General features: G+C 41.8%; 1 protein-coding gene across 5 annotated transcripts in view; it reads right to left on the bottom strand.

The window, feature by feature from the left end:
- The window catches only part of ENTPD5 (ectonucleoside triphosphate diphosphohydrolase 5 (inactive)), a 33,678-nt gene that overhangs the window by 2,213 nt on the left and 8,143 nt on the right, over positions 1 to 23,322 (bottom strand). For 2 of the 5 annotated variants that reach the window (XM_068542852.1, XM_068542843.1), the window contains exons 3-15: positions 12,603 to 12,675; positions 10,732 to 11,011; positions 9,651 to 9,730; positions 7,572 to 7,715; positions 7,294 to 7,369; positions 6,963 to 6,998; positions 6,531 to 6,619; positions 6,144 to 6,223; positions 5,367 to 5,428; positions 4,296 to 4,397; positions 3,449 to 3,589; positions 2,656 to 2,712; positions 1,483 to 1,598 (exon numbers count right to left, since the gene is read on the bottom strand). In XM_068542852.1, coding sequence (XP_068398953.1) covers positions 1,483 to 1,598; positions 2,656 to 2,712; positions 3,449 to 3,589; positions 4,296 to 4,397; positions 5,367 to 5,428; positions 6,144 to 6,223; positions 6,531 to 6,619; positions 6,963 to 6,998; positions 7,294 to 7,369; positions 7,572 to 7,715; positions 9,651 to 9,730; positions 10,732 to 10,948 — 1,200 coding nt within the window. In that variant the 5' untranslated portion in view covers positions 10,949 to 11,011; positions 12,603 to 12,675. Of the gene's footprint in view, positions 1 to 1,482; positions 1,599 to 2,655; positions 2,713 to 3,448; positions 3,590 to 4,295; positions 4,398 to 5,366; positions 5,429 to 6,143; positions 6,224 to 6,530; positions 6,620 to 6,962; positions 6,999 to 7,293; positions 7,370 to 7,571; positions 7,716 to 9,650; positions 9,731 to 10,731; positions 11,012 to 12,602; positions 12,676 to 13,905; positions 14,006 to 23,322 lie in introns of those variants that run through there. The other 3 variants (XM_068542836.1, XM_068542867.1, XM_068542859.1) reach the window with 3 other exon arrangements.

Below are 23,322 nucleotides of genomic sequence, written 5' to 3'. Positions count from 1 at the left end.
ATCATCTTTGTAACTATAATGTGCAATTATTCAACTATGGTATGGAAGATAAAAAAATATTATATATGGGATGGATGAAACTCATTAAGATGTGTTTGGAATAAATAAGTTACTACAGATAAAGTCAGGAAGACAGAGAGGGACCCAAGAGTCAAGAGGCACTAAATATATGAGGCACACACAAAATACATACGACATACTACACAAGGCATTCAATACTCACGAGGTCTTAAATAAGCCACTCACTGGTGATGCTCTTTGGCAGAGGTCCCTCATGTCCTCTGCCGAACAGAACCATCAAACCATCTAATGGGCTAATGAGTGAGCTAATGCTACTGGCCAGTGCACTTGCCTCTGTGCCCCTCCAAACAGAGCAAGTTTGTGTGATGGCCCCAGGCACCTTCTGTCCTTGTGACCCCTTGATCAAACTTCAGCTACAGTACCTGTAACCACACTATCATCGGCAGAGAGAGGCAGGACATATGAACCCAGGATTCAGGAAGTACAGCACCTCCAACTTGTATGTACCCTATCCTGTGTGTTCACCTATCCCACTGGACCCCTTGCTTTTCACCCTGACTTCTGTGGGGTTTGTTTTTTTTTTGTTGTTTTTGGCCACCCCACGCAGCATGCGGGATCTTAGTTCCCTGACCAGGGATCAAACCCATGCCCCCAGCAGTGGAAGTGCAGATTCTTAACCACTGGACCGCCACGGAAGTCCCTCACCCTGACTTTTGAAGTTTATTTAATAAACCATGTAACTTGGGCATCTTAACCTGGGCTGAAGCCTTTCGGCTCTGTGACCTCTGGGATAGCTTGCCTAGTAATATACAGTTGACCGTTGAACAACATGGGGGTTATAGGTGCCGACCCCCGTGCAGTCAAAAATCCACATATAACTTTACAGCTGGCCCTCCATACCCATGCATTCAACCAAACACAGATTGTGTAGTACTGTAGTATTTACTATCGAAAAGAATCCATGTATAAGTGGACCCAGTTCAAACCTGTTATTCAAGGGTCAACGGTACTTAGAAGCTGCCATTGTATCAAGGTAATTTCCCACATTCATGGTGCCTTGCACAGTGCCTTGTCCATAGCCTGAATAAAATTACCTCAAAACTCTACCTACAGCCACTCTGATTACTAAACAAGTTTTTTTGTTTTTTTAAAATATTTATTTATTTATTTGGTTGCGCCGGGTCTTAGTTGTGGCAGGCAGGCTCCTTAGTTGCAGCTCCTTAGTTGTGGCATGTGAACTCTTAGCAGGCGGGCTCCTTAGTTGCGGCATGCGAACTCTTAGTTGTGGCATGCATGTGGAATCTAGTTCCCTGACCAGGGATTGAACCTAGGCCCCCTGCACTGGGAACATGGAGTCTTAACCACTGTGCCACCAGGGAAGTCCCCTAAACAAGTTTTTAACTTTCTTTCTAACTCCCAAATAAGAGGACTGTTATGTGATGCCGGTGTCCTCTCTCTTACCTGTAAGACGGTACTGCCTGCAAAGCCAAAGCCATCCTTCAACAAGGCTGTGATGTAACTGAGATCCATGCACAGGAAAGGACTGCCTGAGGTGAAGTTTTCCAGGTTATCACATACTGGAGGTGATAGAAAGAGAAAAGTGGAATTCAGGTTTGTAGCCAACTGACAGGTGTATGATTTACTCTAAATACAGACTGAGAATAAGCAAAGCAGAATCCTCCATTCTCCTTCTCCCAGATGCCTGGGAGTCTTGGAGGCTAGAACTGTGCACTGACAGCCTCTGCAAGACCCCAGCTCATCAAGAACCTGCACATTTCTGATGTGACATCTAATCTACTCAAAGGTACATGGGTCCTAGTTTATTTGCTATGACATATATTCTATGACTTATTGTTGGGGCTTAATTCAACTAAGTCCCTTATATATTAAGACAGGGAAATACCAATTAGCCCTACTTCAGGGCCACTGGATAAGAGCAGTTATTTGCTTTTTTTTTTTTTTAATTTATTTATTTTTGGCTGCATTGGTTCTTCGTTGCTGCGCACGGGCTTTCCATAGTTGCGGTGAGCGGGGGCTACTCTTCATTGCAGTGCATGGGCTTCTCATTGCGGTGGCCTCTCTTGTTGCAGACCACGGGCTCTAGGTGTGCGGGCTTCAGTAGCTGTGGCACACGGGCTCAGTAGTTGTGGCTCGCGGGCTCTAGAGCGCAGGCTAAGTAATTGTGGTGCACAGGCTTAGTTGCTCCACGGCATGCGGGATCTTCCCGGACTAGGGCTCGAACCTGTGTGCCCTGCATTGGCAGGCGGATTCTTAACCACTGCGCCACCAGGGAAGCCCCATTTACATTTTTGATGAACTCTTTCAAGGAAGCCTCTGTGGCTATTTTCCATATATTCTGGCGCTCAGTGTTTCATTACCACTTTTTCAATTTTTTTTAAAAAAAAGGAAGAAATAAATGTGGAAAGAAGAAAAGGTTTTCACCGTTTCTCCAAAGTCTCTTGTATTCTTATATTTTTCTTTGACACTTAATGCTTTTAACTCCTGGTAAAGACAGGAAACCAACCTTCTGAGAGGCTTTCTGCTGGCCGAAGCACATTAGGTCACTTTAAGGTCACTGGGGTTGGCAGGCACAGCCTCACGGGCTCACCTTCAATGGTTTCCACTGACACTTACCTTCCCTTGCTTTCCTTTCAAAATCTTCAACTTTTAAAACACCCCCCTTTTCATAATCTGAAATGAAACAGAACAGTAGTTGATGTCAAAAAGCCTTCCAGCAAACATAAGGAAATTTATCCTAGGAAATTATCCTATTTATAATGATGAAAAACTAAAAATAAAATTTCCAACATTAAAGAATGGGATAAGCAAACATGACATTTCCCTACAATATAATCTATACAGTTTATTTTATTTATTTATAATCTATTTTATGCTATGTATATTTAACTACAGCCAAAATATAGGCCCATTAAAAAGGGGCCATTAAACAGGTCAGAAAATAAGAAATTAATTCATATCTCAGGCCATGACAGATCACATATATACATTCTCACAGCTAAACAAAATGTGTTACTATTATAAGGAAAAATGGTATAAGGGGGAAAGAGGAAACTTTTTGGGGTGAATATGTTCATTGACTTGAATCTGGTGATGGTTTCATGGGTGTATATATATGTCAAAACTTACCAAATTGTACACTTCAAATATGTGCATTTTATTTTATGTCAATTATACCTCCATAAAAATACTTAAAGAAAAAAAAGACTTCATGTATATTTGTTTAGGCCATCTTCTAGCCCCAAAAGATTTGAAATCATATTCACTCTTCCATTTGGGTGACTTGGGAGAAAAGTACGGTGACCACCTCAACAAGGCATTGCAAGCAAATACTCCTTTTGACCCTTTCCCTTCCCCACCACAGCCCTGCCCAGTTTCCCCCCTGCACTGACACCTGGAATGAACTTACCAATCATGTCTGTGTCAACAGCTCGGTCATAATAGTAAGAGAAAGCGTAGAAGGAGCTTCTCTGGACCTCATCTGGCTGATGAAGTTTTCCTTGGACCACCCTCAGCACTTCAGCATAGCAGGGCTCAAAGCCCACCTCCCCTGATGGGGCAAACGGTGCACAGGGGCAAGGTGAGAAAGTGAGAGGCAAGCTGCTGAAGCCAGTGGAACAGCAGGATGATCAAGGCGAGCTGAGGCTCAGGACAAAGGGCTTACAGACAAAGATGAACAAACTTCTGCAGCCTCATCCCTCTGGAGAACCAGTACCTGCTTCTCCACGGCAGGTCCCCTCCCTAACCTGTGTTCACCAAAAAAGCCACAGCTGACCTCGAGCTGCCCCCTAGCATTATGTTTCATGGCATTTATGAGAAGTATGCAGAGGCTCACCTGCTTCCTTCATGGGAAAAATCAAGTTTTTTCCACGAGTTTAAGGTCTATGCCTTTTATAATACCTAAGATCAATTATTCTTCTTATCATCTCAATTCTATAACTGAAATAGCTAAACATTAATTGGATCTGAAACAGTTTCACCCTGCTGAGGGCAGAGACCCTCAATACATTAGACCCAGGGTAAGAAGAGGTTTCTAATGGATCCACAAAACTTGGGCAGGGAAAGAGCTGAACACAGAGTGACAGCTGCCTTGTTCACTGTCACTTCACACTACTCCTTGGAGGCACACCAGCATCTATTTGGAATTAGTTCCTGCAAAAGACAAGCTTCTCCTAGCTCTGGAAAAAGTTTCCCGTGGGACTTTTCTAGACTTCTACTGTAAAAGTAATTTCAACCAGTGAAAAAATATCACCTGCCTTCTTGGTTGCCACCATACTGGTATTTCACACCCCCAAAGATCCACTCTGCTTCCAACCATCTTGGTAGACAGGCACTTCGGAAAGTGTGTCCATCAACTCCTGAAAGAAACCAGACCACAAAATAAGAGGCAAGGGTGTGAGAGAGAAAGAGAGGAAGAAAAGCAAGAAGTCAGTAAGGTTGAAAGGAATTATCAAGGTGGCTGGGCCTTAAAATCATATGAAATTAGTTCCACAACTGCATCCTACGATGCGAATTCTTAACTCAGGGTTCATAGATGGGCTTTGTGGGGTTGGTGAACCCCCTGAAACTACAGGCAAACTTTCATGCTTATGTCCATTTGGCAGAGGGGTTGATGGCTTTCATCACATCTCAAATCGAAAATCTACAATGGAATAAGTTCCCTCCTTTCTAAAGCAGGGAAAAAATACTGTTCTGCTTTTCTCATTGATTGTTGTGAGGCTTAAATAAAATACACTTGAAAATGTAAACTCTGAAATGCTATATACTCATCACAGTAATAGCTTACTGTGAACCACACACCATAAAAATTAAAATAAAGGCAAAATCTCTTTTAAGGTGAGGAAACGGGCACAAAAAGTTTAGCTAACTGGCCCCAAATTACAAGACTGGGACTGACCCTAGTTCTGCCTGACCCCAAAAGCTGAGCTCTTTACCCCTCTACTGCCTATGAAGAAAGGAATGGAGTTGTTCAGTTATTCCACTTTGTAAGTGGACTGCTGCTACCTGCACCTCCCACGTAAAGCTAAGGGCTTGAGCAAGCTCCTGCCTTGAGTCTTGAATTTCTGCAGACACTTCAGCCTCCTGGCCACAGACCGTTCCCCCCTATACCAAGAGACTTCATGCCAGAAACGGCTAATAATATATACCAAAACATCTGACCTCATAAAGTAGAAAAGGAATTTGCCATTATGATGTCTATTATACAACATAGGCCTCTTACTTCAGCATAACTCTTTCTGCCATAGAATCACTGCCAAGGTAGGGAAAAGGCAAGCTGAGTACTGGTGTCACTCTCACCATACCCCAACCAGCATACCCAGACGAACCTTCTGTCTCCAGGGCTCCCAGAGTTGTCAGTCTTGCAGCTTTCAATCCAAATCCCAAGTAACTGTAAAATACAGGATTGACTAATTTCATGTGATCCTGAATTCTCTAGCCTAAAGCTCCCTCTTCCAAAAGTAACATGGTTTCTCTGTCTCACTCTGGAGGGAAGAAAACCTTGTTCTCTGTGCTCTATTCATCTTGTGTGGACAACCAGCAGTAATTCTTGCACAGTTCAGATCAAGGCCATGCAGTAAGAACTTCCCACAGCTACGCTTTAAAGGCCAGAGACAGTGACACTTCCTAGGGTCCCACCCTGGGAACCATCCCCAGAAGAGATCTCATTATCTTAGCTCCCAGCCCAACTGTGATCAAATTCTAGGCTGGATTTTGAACATCTGAAGGTCAGCTTAAAAGGAGCTGACACAGAGCTTTGGCTGAACCTTCTCTGAGTATCTGAGTATCCTCTCTCTGGAGAAAACTTGACTCATATTACTTTTACTCTTATATTACTTATCTTTTATTCTTTTATATTATTTTTTAAAATCTTACATTACTTTTTACTTTATTACTGTTATATGTTTTTGAGGACAAGAATGGAGAAACCTCTTGGGTCCCTTGGGCTTTGGTAAGTAGCTTAGGTTTCAGTTAACAGGCCTTCAGGGACTAGCAAAGACTTTGTAAGGCTGGTCAGATGCAATAATAGATGTGAAAATGTTTTGAAAAGTTAGGAGAATCATACAATGTGAAATATTATTAGTCCTCCATGTCCCCCTCTTCACCTATGTGTATAGAGCTTATAAGTGCTGTTAAACATCTCAAAGGAAGTGAGGTAGCCTCTAGGGGTTTGTTCCAGGGTTTTCTGCAAAACAGAAAAAGCAAAAAGACTATTCAGGATCCCCAATTACCTGAAGATGTTATCACCACCATCCCTATCCCTCCCCCCGAAAAAATAAGAGATGAAGGAGAAGATTAAACAACTAAGCTCACAAGGCTTGAGGAATCAAAGGGACTCTGAACAGTGAGGGGAAGTTCGGTCAGTCATTAATTGACGCGACTCAGCCTGTTCGTGGTGGGGCTGCTGTCTGAAATGGGGCACCACTTTCTTAGCACCACGATATGCCTGCCAAGTGCGCTGGTAACCATACCTTCTTATGTATCTGACTCACCTCAAACTGCGGCAGGAACGTGATTTGGGTGGAGGCACCCCCCAGGTCCAGAGTCCCCACAGTCTCCTGGCTGTGGCCATGCAGCTGACCTGTGAATGAGAGCCAGCTCTGAACATCTTCTGTTTCCTGGACAGCCCAACACTCCTCTGTCTGCAATTTCTCTCCTGCTCTTGTCATATATTGGAGGAATTCTATAAATACTCCACTGCTCTCCAGCCCCAAAGGCTGCCCGCAAATGCTAACCTAGAAGGACTCTTGCTGCAGCTGAGGCCTTGAAGGCAGGTAACAGACACTAACTTCCTGTCTTTCCTACCCACCCTCCTTTTTATTAAACAAAAGAAAGAACAATACAAAGAAAAAAAAAGGTATTTTTGCTCCCTGACCATGTGTGAAACCCAGTTAAGGTCTTAGATAAACTTGAGAATATATTACCTGTCAGAAAATTCACAGTAACCCAAGCTAATATGCCTAAAAAAGGAGAGAAAGACAAAGATTATATCCAGAGCATTTTTTACCCCCGTTCCCTAGCCCTATCTTTGCTCTTTTTCTCTCTAAATTTCATGTCTAAAGCATACATTTCCCTCTCCCCATCTTTCCATTTCCTGCTATCCCCTTCCTCCTTGCTTATTTGTTCTCCTTATTTATTCTCCTTACTTAGTTCCTTTTTCTTCAGCACCCCCATCCCTGTTCCCAGTTCCTTTAATCAGATCTTTTATTAACCCTGGCCCTCTCCCCCTAGAACATACATCAATACCTCTCTCACCTTCATAGGATCCATCCATGATGCTAACACTGTCATCTGGTACCAGGAAAGGTGACTTCTTGAAGATCTCTTTTACCTAGCAAAAAAAGAAAGAAATCTGGATTCCCTAAGGCAATAGAATAGATTTCCACATTTTGACTGTATCCTATAATCCTTAGAAAACTACACTCTTCATTTTCCCTAGATAAAATTTTAGCAGAACTCACTCCTTTTCCCTAAGAAACTAGAGAAGGAACTAGGCAAGAAATTATTGGTTTCGTGTAAAAAACAAAAACTACCTCAAAGAGCAGAGCCTGGGCTTTGTTTTCTGGCAGTAAGCGCAGTCCCGCTGTTGCCCTCAGGACCACTGGCGTTCTCTTCCAGTGACTTCGAGGGATTGAGTCTTTGGCCACCTCTAAGAGTTCTTGAACAGTCTCAGCACCCTTCAAAAGAGATGATTCACGTATCCAGTGAACAGTTCATTTAGTGGAGCTTGTCTATTCCCTCAGCATGCTCTGGGAGAGTACCAGGAGTGAGGTGGCAGAGGGCTCCAACCCTTCTCTGCTCCATAGAGCAGAAACCTAGAGAAGTGGGCTTCTTTGAAGAAAGAGACGCAATTTCATTTTGATTAAGTTATAATAAAAATGATTCTTTTACAGTGTGGTCATTTTCATTGTTATCTTATCTCAAATAAAAATTAGCTTCACAGGGGAGTCCCCTGGTGGTCCAGTGGTTAGGGTTCGGTGCTCTCACTGCTGTGGCCCAGTTTCAATCCGCAGTTGGGGAACTGAGATCTCACAAGCAGCATGGCGCAGCCAAAAAAAAAAAAAAAGAAAGAAAAGAAAAATGGTATCTGATATTAAAGAATTTCATATTCATTCACTAATAACAACATATTTTTAAAAATTAGCTTCAGGCCAGAAAGTTGGTATGGTGAAGGAAACAAGGCTTGGAGTTAGAAGACTTGATCGCTAGCCCTGTGGCCTAACATAGGTCACTTGGCGCTCCTGGGGCTTGGTCTCCTCAGCTGTGAGATGGAGATACCATCATACAAAACTGTTGTATGCGTTAGATGAGGCAGACTGCGTGGAGCTGCCACAAAAATGCTAGCTGCAGCTGTTATTATGCTACCCCTTTTATGACTTCTATAAGGACAGAACACATCAGGTTCCATTTCTGCATTACCAGCACCTACCTGCATGGCACACAGCAGATGTTCAAATTATGATATGTTAAAAACCATTATTTTAAAGCCATTGTTTCTCTGAGTAAACATCTGTTCTGACAACACGCTGCCTCTTAATCATTACAATTATTAGCAACCACAACACAATTTTACTCTCCAAATGTCAAATCAGTTTCTAATAATGTGGTTGCTTTCAACAGCTCCTAATTTTCTAGCACATTTGCCATTTCATAACAGCAAGCTGAGAAAATAAACATCCTCTCGGTTCTTCAAGTTCAAGCCATTTTTAACATCAGGAGTTCCTTTGGTTAATGATTACACTTGTGACACTGAACAACACCTTTATATATGCTACCAAAGTTCAACATTCTGCCTTATTCTATTTTATATCATTGTGGCCTCTGACATGGGGTGTTGTATGTTCTGAGAGCTCAAATGTGAAATACAGTTACGACAGAACTCTACATTCATCTTCTATTACTGAAAATTTTTGTTGTTGTCGGTTTTGCCCAATTTCTAGAATATAAGCATGGTTCTGTGCTGTATAAGGGCACTCTGAAATGGAGTTCACTAGATCTATATTCCTTTAATTGCCGTGTGTATACCTCCTACCTTATAGAACTTCACAACCATTTTCTGCATCTACATTAATTGATGCAGTTGATGGCTTCAAATCAAAATCTTAAGCAGTAAATACAAAGAGCGCAGTTTCTTTCTTTCTTTTTTTTTTTAACATCTTTATTGGAGTATAATTGCTTTACAATGGTGTTAGTTTCTGCTTCATAACAAAGTGAATCAGCTATACATATACATATATCCCCATATCTCCTCCCTCTTGTGTCTCCCTCCCATCCTCCCTATCCCCCGCCTCTAGATGGTCACAAAGCACCGAGCTGATCTCCCTGTGCTATGCGGCTGCTTCCCACTAGCTATCTATTCTGCATTTGGTAGTTCTTGAAAGACAGTGTTATCCCTGCATGGCCACAGTCTATTTTCACACCTCCTTCTACCTAAGCCCTGGTGAGCCTGGGGTGTACAATTACTGTTATCCAGGAGATCAGCTAGGACAGAAAACTGATCTCACACATGACCTCAATATCAGTAGTGAACAGCATGAGATATTTAACAGCAGTGGTGTGGTAAAGTTATCAAGGCATTTGAGAATGGAAACATCTAATTGTAAAAAACTCACCTGCTTAGGTTGATCTACAAAAGCAGAAAGTCCTGGATTCACAGAATCAAAAATTTCCCCTTCCAGAATCGGAAGCTGTCCTATGTTGTCCATGGAGCAAAACAGAAGAGAGATGGCTGATTATCAAAAGTTAGGCTGTTTCTGGACTTCTCTGGTGGCGCAGTGGTTAAGAACCCACATGCCAATGCAGGGGACACGGATTTGAGCCCTGGTCCAGGAAGATCCCACATGCCAAGGAGCAACTAAGCCCGTGTGCCATAACTACTGAGCCTGCGCTGTAGAGCCCGTGAGCCACAACTACTGAGCCCGTGCGCCACAACTACTGAAGCCCGCGCACCTATAGCCCGTGCTCTGCAACAAAAGAAGCCACCGCAATGAGAAGCCCACGCACCGCAACGAAGAGTAGCCCCAGCTCGCTGCAGCTAGAGAAAGCCCGCACACAGCAACAAAGACCCAAGGCAACCAAAAATTAAAAAAAAAAAAAAGTTAGGCTGTTTCTGATTCTGGGCTCTGTATCATATTAACCTGCTACTTCCCCCCGCTATTCCAAGTCATCCCACCTGTGAGGAATGGCTTGCAGAAGTACTGGGTAGGGGGACAGAGGATGAAAAGTAATCACTGAGGGTCCTTCTGCCACTTCTCTGGTGAACACCTAGCTTCTACTCCTTTCCCTAGACTCTGTGTGTAACTTGAGGATAGAACACTGAATATTCAGAAAACGTTAATCTTCAGGGTCCCCTCATCCCCTTTTCCAAGGATGGTAGTGATCTTTCTCTCAAGACCACTCTCAATATTCTGGACCCTGGAGTAATAGTCACCTTTAGAGAAAAGGAAAGACACGTTACAGCTATACTTCTTGGACACATGGGTTTCAGACTACAGGCAGTCCAGATCTCTCTTAATTTCACACTGAATTAAACCATATGTGTTCAGTTATAGTCCAAAGTGTTCTCTGAAGAAAGACATCCAGTTGCTGTAAGATTCTGTAACTGACACCACACACTCTCAGCACATTTATTTCTGGGAGGAGTTGCTAAAGTATGGATTTGTCGACTCTGGTGAGGGTACCAGTTGCACGTACCTGGTAACTTCTGCACAAAGGTGTAAACATGAATTCGAGTTCCAGTGCTCCCTGCATCAAACATAATTCCATACAAGGTGTTGGCACTGACATTGATGGGGCACATGGAAGACAGGAAGACACCCTCAAACCAAGTCTGCTGGTCTCTGTGGAAGACAGTGCTGCAAACACAGGACACTACCAGCATGAAAAAGGCTGCCCCCTGGGAAATGGCCATTCTCTTCCAAGATGTAGTGAGTCTTTTGTTACAGAAGCAGTGCTGCTAACACACCTGCAGTGGCTTATAGGACAAAGACACGCAACGTTAGACCAACTGGCCTCTTTGTTTACACTTGTAAAAGAAGAAACACCCATTACAGAAATCCCACCCCTTTCCCTAAGCTGCTCCTTCTCTATTCCTAATAACCAGCACAACAAGCTACACCAGGGTGACATAGGCTCTTAGCACCTTTTCTGAAGGGTATCTGGTTGCAAAAGGACGCTGGGATTTAAAATATATTTTCCCATGCTCTGCTTTTAATTGTAGGGTGGATCTCACATACTCAAAGGCTCTCTCTGCCACCCTGCTCCTAATGTTGAATCTAATTTTTTTCTTTCCATTTTGACAATTTTGTCTTTAGATCATATACTAACATTTCCTCTCTCTTTCCCTCTCTTTCTTCTTCTTCTTCTTTTTTTTTTTTTTTGGCCGTACTGTGTGGCTTGCAGGATCTTAGTTCCCTGACCAGGGATCAAACTGGTGCCCCCTGAAGTGGAAGTGTGTGGAGTCCTAACCACTGGACTGCCAGGGAATTCCCTCTTTCTTCTTTTTGACTGATAAACAGAAGCTTCAATTTCTGAATTAAAGTTATAAAGTTATAAAAAAGTTACAAAGTCCCTGGTATTGGGGTGTTCACAGCCTTTAAAAATCAGGCCACCTGTGACAACAATATGGCCAGTGGCTTGCACATTCAACCACATTTTAAGGAAATAAATCAACTTAATTCAAAAACACTTAACTAGACCATTATGGTTTTTAAAACATCCTTCACAGGTTAGGCCATGTTATCTCCATAAGAACTTAGAGCAGGTGGGCAAATTAAGACAGAAAGGCTCAATGACTTGTTGAAAGTCATAAAGCAGGTCAGTGGTGAGTTATGGCAAGTTACTGCCTGTATTTCTTAACATGTCCTTAGCAAGACAAAAAACTTATAAGTGCTCAGCACTGTTTGTTCTGGATTTGTATACCATGGTAGGTTGGATACAAATGATGCAGAAAACCTAGAATGAGGTTACATGGAAAAATGTCTCCTGCATAGGCTGTATTTTCTCCTGGTATTAATGAAGAATGCCGTATCCATCCTCTAAGATTGAAGGCTTCCTTAATTGCCCTTTATGTACTTTGCTCAAAACAGTTTTGGGTCTTCTGATCCAGCTTTCACCTCTGAACTTCTTGTGTGAGTCATAGCTACTAGTTAAACAAGATCTAATTCCAAAGTCCCCATTCCCAGTCCCCAAATCTCTAACAGAATACTTGGTATATTTGGAGTACAGATTGAGGATCCTTAATCATTCTCAGGTTTGTTGATCTCCCAGGGTTCACTTTATCCAAATACCTCCCTTCCCAGGTGACATATCATATAAAATAAAGCTAATTAAAGTTAATTGCATTTGGAATGTAAAACTATTTAAAATAACTAGAGTTGTTCTGAAGTACCTCAAAGGCAGAGTTAGAATTATCAGTTTGAGCACTCTTCAAGGCTGAACTTTTGCCGTTAAGAATGAGAGCTATTGGTTAAGGAAAGGAAAACTTAGAATCTCAAACAAAGGAAGCTCATCTCAGGAAATCAACCACTGCAACAGGGCAGCTGCCTGGCCAGATTCATACTCACATCTTAAATCACTCCCTTTGGTGGATTCTTCTTTTACAGCAACTAGGCTGGTCATGTAGATCAATCTAAAGAACTGAAAAAAACAACCTTTCAGATTCTGAGTATTAACAGATCATTGCCCTGTTCAAAGCTCAAACCATATTCCACATTCTCAGGAAGTGTATTTAGGGGCTCTCCAGTCACCAGCCTGCTTCCATCACTATAACTGATTCCACAGCAACTTCTTCAGGGCTCACTCATATTTTCTCTATTATTGTGGTTTCTGAAAAAAAACTGCTCCAGCTTCTGTTTCCATTAAGCAAACATTTGTTTTCTTCCAAAAGAAATTTCAAGGAGAAAAGAAAATGCATAATAGGTATCTGTTTTCATGAAGTGAAAACTGCAGAGTCATACCAGGCGTTCAGTGTAAACTAAACAGTAGATTTTAGAAAAAGCAAAGGATGAACACATAAAACGCACCTTCTGCTCTCAACCCTTACCTTCTAACACCACTTCCAATCTCATTTTTCTTTAAGATTATCTACTTTAAGGATGGTATTAGAAAGGCTTACAACTTAGAGCACATATAAAGGTGCACTATTTTACATGACACAGCCCACAAGGCTTGCTCAAATGTCCCCTTCTCAGAGAGTCCTTCCTTGTCTACTATATTTAACATCGCAACCCACCTGGTCACATGTACGTCTTCTACCTTCCTTCCCTGTTTATTTTTCTCCACAGCATTTCTCACCTTCTAATACACTATATAATTTAATACTGGCACATAGTAGGTGTTCAATATATACCCTGAAGGGATGAACAGTGATCCAGTGACCCAGGGACTGTATCTCATCCATTTAGTAAGAATATAATAGCTGACTTCTTTCCAAAAGGAGATTAACTACCCACCCATGGGAAGATCATGATTCCAAACTTCAAAGGATGGATTGTTTCTCCCAATGTGTTAATTATATACAAAGTTTTATATGCTACGCAAAATAATGTACATAGACTGGAGAGTATATATCAGTATATTTAAATCCACTCCTTTCAGAATTGGTCTTCTCAATCTCTCTGGCTATCTCCTTATTCACCCCTAACAAAGCCCTCTCTTCAATTCTTTTGAGACTTTGGTGCCAGCTAGGGTTTGTCACTATGCCCATCTCCTTCTAAGGTCTTTTCAGTGCATCTTTGTCTCTGTAGTAAACACCAGTCCTTCCCCCTCAGCCTCCCCAGAGCATCACACTCTGGATTCCCTTCTTCCATGTCACCCAGAGCTTGAGTCCACAATCCCACAGGACGCGGGCCCCACCTGTGTGCTCACCTGCTCGTGTCTGCCCGATCTCTGTGAATCCTTGCTTTCACTGTTGGTTGCCTTTTGCTCTTTGCTCCTATTTCAGCCTTTCTGTATCAAGCTAGCTTCGTGAATCACATTCACCTTTGTGCTAGTTTGCAACTAACACATGGCATTCTGCTAACTCACTCCCTTTTGTATCCTTCATTCCTCCCTTATCCACCTTTTTTCTGAGTATACATGATTGTCTGGTTCATCTACTTTTATAATAGTTAAGTGCCAACTGGTAGAATTACCGCCTATAGGGCTGAAGTTACTGAGGAACTGAATTCTGTGTGGTTTTTACACAGGAGATTATAATTAATGTTTTTACAACATTATTTAATAATGCTATGTTTACAATTAAAAATATGTAACCATGTAAGAATATTATTGATTCATATTTTTACAACATTAGCCCAATAGTAGAGAAGTGAACAGCACTCCTCAATAGCTTCCATCCTTGAGATGAACTTAGAAGGCTGGCATTGAATTGTCTAATTAATAAGCATCACTGAGTTTCTAATATATACCAGACACTGTGCTAGCTTCTAGATACAAAAGAGAATTCAAATATAGGCCCAGCTCTTGAGATCTCAGCTTACTAGAAGAAACAGACAAACCAACAGCTATAATGTACTGTGGCAAGTTCTCTGACAGAACTATGCACAGGGTATGACAGGAATGGACATAAGGGACAAGTAACTCATCTTAGAAGGAGAAGGATGGAGGTGGAAGGGAGTGGGAGGCTTTTTAAGGGACGAGAGGCATAACCTGAGTTCTGAATCAGAGACAGGAATTACCCTGGGGAAGTGACACAGGAGAACCTTGAGAACTTCAAATATTAAGAGTTCAGTATGGCTGGACTGTAGAGGTGTACCAGAATAAAGAGGACAGGTGTGAGAAACCATTGTTCTGGAGGCTTCAAATCAGATTTCCAAATGAGTGGACTTGTTTCCCTTATACAGTTCCATGGTGACACCTGACAGTTATTTATGGCTTTCTATTCCCTCCTTAAGCAAATATCAATATTGACTGACTTGAATAAAATGACAGTATTTCCCAATAGTGTAAAATAATGGAATGAGAGAGGTGACTAGAAAGGTCTACCAAAACGTCTGAAAACACTGAAATGTAAAAGCTCCCACTGCCGGGCTTCCCTGGTGGCGCAGTGGTTGAGAATCTGCCTGCCAATGCAGGGGACACGGGTTCGAGCCCTGGTCTGGGAAGATCCCACATGCCGCGGAGCGACTAGGCCCGTGAGCCACAATTGCTGAGCCTGCGCGTCTGGAGCCTGTGCTCCACAACAAGAGAGGCCTGCGCACCGCGATGAAGAGTGGCCCCCACTTGCCGCAACTGGAGAAAGCCCTCGCACAGAAACGAAGACCCAACACAGCCATAAATAAATAAATAAATAAATAAAATTTAAAAAAAAAATCCCTAAAAGGTGTTTGTCTGAGAAAGCACTTAAAAAAAAAAAAGCTCCCACTGCCAATTCTTCTGAGTTCCACAGCATAGCTGGCTTTAACAAAGTTAAAAATTAAACATAAAGCAAGTTTAAAATGTAACTAGAATGAAATTTTTAAACAATAAGCTGAACCATGGGAATGGATTAGCCAAAACACCCAGAGCATAAGTTAGCCAAGCAAAGTAAAACCAAGGTTGGTCTAATAAGGTAAGTCTGGGACAGATTTCAGCACGGTAAGCAATGCCTCATTTGAGGATGTAACTTAGGACTTACATACCCGATACCAAGGGCCAGAGCCCCGGAACACGTTGCTATTTGAAGGGTGTATAGGTGAAGGTACATAATATCTTTTGCATTTCTAAAGCCAAGTACTGAGCCGGGAACATGTCAGACATCAGGAAATACATCCTAAATGGACTTGGTACAATCGGGCTAACGGTATCTGCAGACAGGAGCGCTGGGGCAGGGAGCACCCTCTTTCCCAGTGTCTTACTCTGGCTATGTATCACATCCACAACTCCCATTTCCCCTCCAAAGCAGCCTATAGGAGTGCTATTCTAGGAAGTCTATTTATTCACATACTCATTCGTTCATTTAGCCATTCCAGAAATTATCAGTTGCCTAGTGCTACTTATAATTACAGCAGGCAAAGATGAATCATCTTAGACCTGCCCTTTAAGAGACTACTGTAGGGCTTCCCTGGTGGCGCAGTGGTTAAGAATCCACCTGCCAGTGCAGGGGACCTGGGTTCGAGCCCTGGTCCGGGAAGATCCCACATGCTGCGGAGCAACTAAGCCCGTGTGCCACAACTACTGAGCCTGCGCTCTAGAGCCCATGAGCCACAACTACTGAGCCCGTGTGCCACAACTACTGAGCCCACGTGCCGCAACTACTGAGCCCACGTGCCACAATTACTGAAGCCCACGCACCCAGAGCCCGTGCTCCTCAACAAGAGAAGCCACCGCAATGAGAAGCCTGCGCACCGTAGCGAAGAGTAGCCCCCGCTCATCGCAACTAAAGAAAGCCTGCGTGCAGCAACGAAGACCCAATGCGGCCAAAAAAAATTAATTAATTAATTAAAAAAAAAAAGAGAGACTACAGTAAACAGGAAAAAAATACATGTCCATTTAATTACCTTTGTAAAGTTAAAATGTGACAAGTACCACAGTTCCATGCTCTGAGATTTCAAAGCAGGGAGAGATTAATTCCAGCTGGGATGATCAGAGAAGGTCTTGTGAAAGCGGTGGCATTTGAGGAGGGTACTGAAGAGGGGAATTAGGGACAGGAGAGGAGCGCTTTTCAGGAAAAAGAAATAATATGAATCAAGACACGGATGTAGAAAGGGGATGGGGGGGAACCCCAAGGGATAGTAAACAGAGCAGTTTGACTAATTGTAGTAGAAAATAAAATTGTAAACACAAACTGAGGTCAGATAGTACAACACACCAAATACTCAGCTAAGGAATTTAGACTTTACTTTGCAGGCGATGGGAAGCCATTGAAAATTTTGAGCAAGGGAGTGTCACAAATATGAATCTGGCAGTTACATGCAAGAAGGATTAGGGTGGGGAGCCTTGGTAGGTTCCACTCACTTGTCTAATTCTACAAGTGTTTACTGGTGCCTACGAAGTACTAGGTGCCAGAGAATTAAAGGTGAATAAACAGACTTTTTAATTCAAGATGCTCAGTGTGGCAGAGGTGACAGATACATATACAAATAACCACATCTTTTAAAGTTAATAACAAAAATGCTAAAGGAGCCCAAAGCACAGATGACTAACTCTACCTAGAGGATTAGGAAAGGCATTGAGATGACATTTAAACTGATTATGCAAAATGAGCAGAAGTACCTACATAAATAATAGAGACATGCGGACAAAGAGCAGAGGGACTATAAAAAGATGAAAACAGACGGCAGGGAAATTATGGATAGTCTGATTTCATTTTTAAATTTCCTCAAGAATTTTCTGTCATATGGATTTGAGGAACAAAATGAAAACAAAAAAATAGAAGATTAGAGGGGAAGAGGTATAAGAAGGTTAGCATTTAATGCAGAGGAAAGACTAAGGCCAAAGGAACACAATCTGAGGTAATAATAATAATAGCAGCTATTATTTATTGAGATTTTAATATCTGCCAAGCACTATGTGAAGTATTTTACATGGATTATCTCATTTAATCTCACAATACCACCCTGTAAGGTAGTTCTATTATTAACATCCCCATTCTAGAAATAAGAAAACTGAGGCTTAAGTAATTTAAGACCACACAGTAGATAAGTGAAAAGAGCCAGAAATCAAACCCAGATGGTCTAATTCCAGAGCCCACAGTTTTAATTCCTAGGTCACAGGAAAGGTCAGCCAGTGTGGTACTAGGGAAAGGTAGCTATGGGGGTGGGGAAGACAGTTCAGAGAAAAATGGTCAAAGACTGGCATCAGATGTGAAAGTCTTACAGTAGCTTGATCTCTCTCCTGTGCATGACCAAGAGCTTTTGATCTGTTTCCTGCTGGTCTACCTTTATTACATTTCCAGAATCTGATCATTTCTGACCACTTCCACCACCACTGCCTTGGCCGGAGCCGCCATCATCTGTCATGTGATTTACTCTAATATTGTCCTAACAGATCTCTCCTTTTACCCTGACTCCCCTAGAGTCTATCTTTAACAAGCAACTAAAGTCATCCTTTTAAAATATAAGTTAGAGCATGTCTCTCTTCTGCAAAGTCCAGCAATGACTTCCCATTTCCCTCAAAGTAGCAAGGTCCAAACAATAGCCTTCACGGATCCACCTGCTCTGCCTCCTACCCCATTACCTCTCTGACCTCATCTACTAACAGTTTTCACCTCACTCGCCCCACCCACACTCTGTGCTTAAACGTCACACATGCTCCTGCCTTATGGCCTTTGCTCTAGCTGTCCCCACTGTCTGGAACAATCTTTTCCCATATATCCACTTGATGAATTCCTGCAACTCCTTCATATCATTGTTCAGATGCCGCTTCTGTATAGGGGCCTATCTTTACTACTCTAACCACTCTCCCTCACTGTCCCCTACCTCCATCTGCTTTCTCAATCCCCCTTACACTGGTCTACTTTTTTTCTCCACACCACTTATCAATTCTAACATACTAGAGAGATTATTTACTATGCTTACTATCTGCGTTTCTCTGATAGAATATAAGCTCCTTGAGAGCAGAAATCTTTTTTTGTTTTGATGTAGCCCAAGCATCTAGAAGACCGTCCATCCAGGAAGATGCTCAACGAGAAGTGACAATAGGAATAAAGTGCAAAGTGACATAAAACGGGAGAATAATTTCATAAATAGTTAAATTTTTAAGAGAGAATATAATGATTAATGAATACCTATTCAATTTATTTTAGGAGAAGCTATAATTTTCTTTTTCTGAATCTATTAGTTCTATAGCTAAATTCAATCTCTCTAACCAAACACATTCAACTGTTAAAACTGTGATAAAGTGATTTTCCAAAAAAAATCTAAAAGATAGTAAACACTGTTTACATTGTCCAAATTCTCTTCTACATATCAAAACAATAAATATTTTAGGATACTGTACCTTAGTTATCTATTGCTGTACAACAAATAACCCCCAAACTTAGTTGCTTAGAATGACAATAAATATTTATTGTCTCATAGTTTCTATAGTTCAGGAATTTGGAGAGGCTTAATTTGACAGTTCTGGCTCAGGGTCTCTCATGATACTGTAGTCAAGATGCAGGCTGGGGCTGCAGTCATCTGAAGGCTTGGATAAGGCTGAGGACCCATCTCCAAGATGGCTCACTCAATGGTTGGCAAGCTGATCTTGGCTGTTGGAAAAAAGTCTCAGTTGCTTCCCACATGGACTCTCTATAGAGCCTTAAATGTCTTCACAATGTGCTGGATGCCTTCCTCCAGAGTGGGCAATCCAAGAGAGAGCAATGCAGAAGCAGCAATGCTTTGTATGACCCTTCAGGTCATACACTATCATTTTCCCCATATTCCATTGGTCATACAGACCAATGCTGATGAAATGTGCAAGAGGACTACACAAGGGCACAAATACTAGGAGCTGAGGATCAATGGGACCATCTTGGAGGCTGGCTACTGCCAGTTATAACCAGTTGTATAGTATTTTGCATTCAGCTTTTTCTTTCCAGTTTATATATATTCCTATTAACACAACTTACATACTTCTTGCTTTAGAAACTATATGTTATTCCAATGATATTAACTCTTTTTTATAAATTTATTTATTTATTTATATTTTATTTTTGGCTGTGTTGGGTCTTCGTTGCTGTGTGCGGGCTTTCTCTAGTTGCAGCGAGCAGGGGCTACTCTTCGTTGTGGTGCACAGGCTTCTCATTACGGTGGCTTCTCTTTGTTGCAGAGCACAGGCTCTAGGCGTGTAGGCTTCAGTAGTTGTGGCTCGCGGGCTCTAGAGTGCAGGCTCAGTAGTTGGGGCGCATGGGGTTAGTTGGTCCGCGGCATGTGGGATCTTCCTGGACCAGGGCTCGAACCCGTGTCCCCTGCATTGGCAGGAGGATTCTTAACCACTGTGCCACCAGGGAAGTCCCTCCAATGATATTAACTCTTAAAAATTGAAAATGTCATAGACTTTTAACTGCTCTGAAAATATCACATCCCACCATTTGAAGCCATTCAGTTTTTCTGTTACAGTCCCAATATTTTACTTAAGGAAAAGAATTAAGGTCAGAAAAACTACAACTCAAACAATGTCCTGCTTGTTTCTAAGAGTGAAAATGAGTTTAAATACTGCAAATAAAAGTCAGATAATTTTAGAAAAGATTAGGAAGAAAAGAAGTGAGTCATTACAGATTACAGACATCAGTTAATAACTGAATAATAAAAATTAAATACTAAATCAAGTAAGATATAGAGTGAAAATATATTAACAGAATAGCAACTTTCTTCATGCTACATACAGAAAAAAAATTCTAATACAATGGTAGCATTAATAATTAATACTTAGGAATCTGCCTGCCAATGCAGGGGACCTTGGTTCGAGCCCTGGTCTGGGAAGATCCCACATGCCATGGAGCAACTAAGCCTGTGCGCCACAACTACTGAGCCTGCGCTCTAGAGCCTGTGCGCCACAACTACTGAGCCCACGTGCCACAACTACTGCAGCCCGCATGCCTAGAGCCTGTGCTCCACAACGAAGAGAAGCCACCACAATGAGAAGCCTGCACACCGCAACAAAGAGTAGCTCCCGCTCGCTGCAACTAGAGAAAGCCCGCGCACAGCAACGAAGACCCAAAGCAGCCAATAAATAAATAAATAAAAAGAATTACTTAGGTACTGAAGAGATATTTGGTAGAAAGGGATAAGACTGACAACTGGCACAGATTTGAAAACCACTGAACAATTTTATAACAAGCATTTTTCAAATATTAACTAGATAAAAAAAGGTTTATTAAAAAAACCAACTTTTATTAGATTGTTGCCAAGGAGCTATGATAAGACCTGTGAGCATGGAAACTACAGGGGAGAGATAGAACAGGAAGAAGAATTTCCCAATAATGAGTTGTCTCATGTTGGTGGGGAGAGGAGAATTCTTGCCCCAAGGGCTCAGCCCAAATCTGATCACATTGTTCAAGTGGATTCACAAATCAGAAGGCTGGTTGAATGAGATTTCTTTCAAGGTCCCTTCAACACTAAGATCAAATACTCTCTCAGTAAAGGAATTGGAATTGGTAGTTACCAACAAATATAAACAGATTACTTCTTTCAGTACTTTATTCTACTTTAATAAAAACATCATTAGACATTTGTCAAGAAGGCCCACTCTGTACAATGAACCATCTGAGTCTTACACTGAAATGAGGTCAGGGAGTGCATGATTTCATTGTTCATTGTTTCAGGCTTGACTTAGCTACAATAATCACCGCATAGGGAAAGCTGTTGTTACTGCTGCCTCGCTTTCCTCACAAGTCACAAGGCCTTTTCTTCCCTATTCATTAAAAGTAGAAAGTCCTTTAGGTAAGAAGATACTATTAATCAGGAGGGGATTAATATTGCCCCAATGAGCAAATATAATGAAAATCTAAGGTGATAAACTATCTCTGCCTCCAAACCCATATCCACCATGGGAGGCACTTATTTGCAGAAGAGGAATTGCAAGGATTAGTGCCATGTGTCACTGTTTATACTGGAGTTTGTGGGAAGAGAAGTGAAAACATATTTTCCCTTTCTTGTTATCAACTGGAAAACAGCTACTCCTTCAAACATGTTGAATCAGTATGAAAAACTTGAGAAAGGCAAATATTACAATGATACCTCATGTATAAAGCAAGGAATAGGGGCGCCCGTACATTTCCTCAAATGTGTCTCTTTTAAAAAACATTTATTTATTTATTTATTTTGGCTGCACCAGGTCTTAGTTGCGGCACGCAGGATCTTCATTGCTGCAGGGGGGATCTTTTAGTTGAGGCATGCAGACTCTTAGTTGCGGCGTGTATGTGGGATCTAGTTCCCCGACCAGGGATCGAACCTGGACCCCCTGCATTGGGAGCGCCGAGTCTTACCCACTGGATCACCAGGGAAGTCCCTCAAATATGTCTTTACAATATTTCTTCTCTAAATACCATAACATTTTTATTTTAATAGTGTTTGGTAAAAATGTTTCTAAAGTGACATATTTTATTTATGGTTCAGAATTATGATTATGATCATCAGCTATATTTTTCTGTAAACTTGGGATGCCTTCAGGGACTATAGGTCTGTAGGACTGTTTGCCCTTCTGCCAACTAATAGTCGCAGATTGTTATACTTTTTGAGCTAGTTTTCCTTGACATCATACAATCTATTATCGCTGATCAGTGTTGTCATGTGCCTGACTCCTTCAATAAGCTGCCATCATCTAATTTAAAAAAATCTTTTGTGGGATATGAACCAGAGAGCCATAATCATTAGACTTTTATGTCAACTTATACAAATGAGGGCCTCTCCAACAAATAAGGGTTGTGGAATCTGTGACAGCTTTTACTGGCTCATTGACCCCTTTGCATTTACTACGAGCTCTCAGCTAGGAATAAGAAAGCATAAATCTGACCTATGGAAAAGTAGGGTATTACTTTATATAGGTTACTTACCAATATCTTCTTTTCCTTCTAGGCGTTCCGCTTTGTTTCCTTCAACTAATGTATCACTTTTTCAACCTATAGAAGATGGACGTGGATACTCATAAGACCAAAGTTCTCTTTTTTTCTCTCTTGTCAGTATGCCTATTTTTGATTCAATTATCTCTTTTTGCATTTCTGTTTCCAATCTATTCAGGCTCTGGAAAGCAGATCACCAAGTTAATCTCCTGACTTGTAGTCTAGTACTCTTGGGCTCTTTCTCCTCTTTCACAATTTATTTTCTTTTTTTAAATTTTATTTATTTATTTATTTATTTATTTTTGGCTGTGTTGGGTCTTTGTTTCTGTGCGAGGGCTTTCTCTAGTTGCAGCAAGTGGGGGCCACTCTTCATCGCGGTGCGCGGGCCTCTCACTATCGTGACCTCTCTTGTTGCGGAGCACAGGCTCCAGACGCGCAGGCTCAGTAGTTGTGGCTCACGGGCCTAGTTGCTCCGCGGCATGTGGGATCTTCCCAGACCAGGGCTCGAACCCGTATCCCATGCATTGGCAGGCAGATTCTCAACCACTGCGCCACCAGGGAAGCCCTCACAATTTATTTTCAAACTACAACTGCAGCCATTCTTTTTTTTTTTTTTTAATTATTTGTACTGCTTTTTTGTTTTAAATTTATTATTTATTTATTATTTATTTTTGGCTGTGTTGGGTCTTCGTTTCTGTGCGAGGGCTTTCTCTAGTTGCAGCAAGCGGGGGCCACTCTTCGTCGCGATGCGTGGGCCTCTTACTATCGCGGCCTCCCTTGTTGTGGAGCACAGGCTCCAGACGCGCAGGCTCAGTAGTTGTGAC

The sequence above is a fragment of the Eschrichtius robustus genome, chromosome 1 (genome assembly GCF_028021215.1).
Source record: "Eschrichtius robustus isolate mEscRob2 chromosome 1, mEscRob2.pri, whole genome shotgun sequence".
Lineage (NCBI taxonomy): Eukaryota > Metazoa > Chordata > Mammalia > Artiodactyla > Eschrichtiidae > Eschrichtius > Eschrichtius robustus.
Note: the sequence above shows the minus strand (reverse complement) of the source record. Positions and strands in the feature narration are given on the sequence as shown.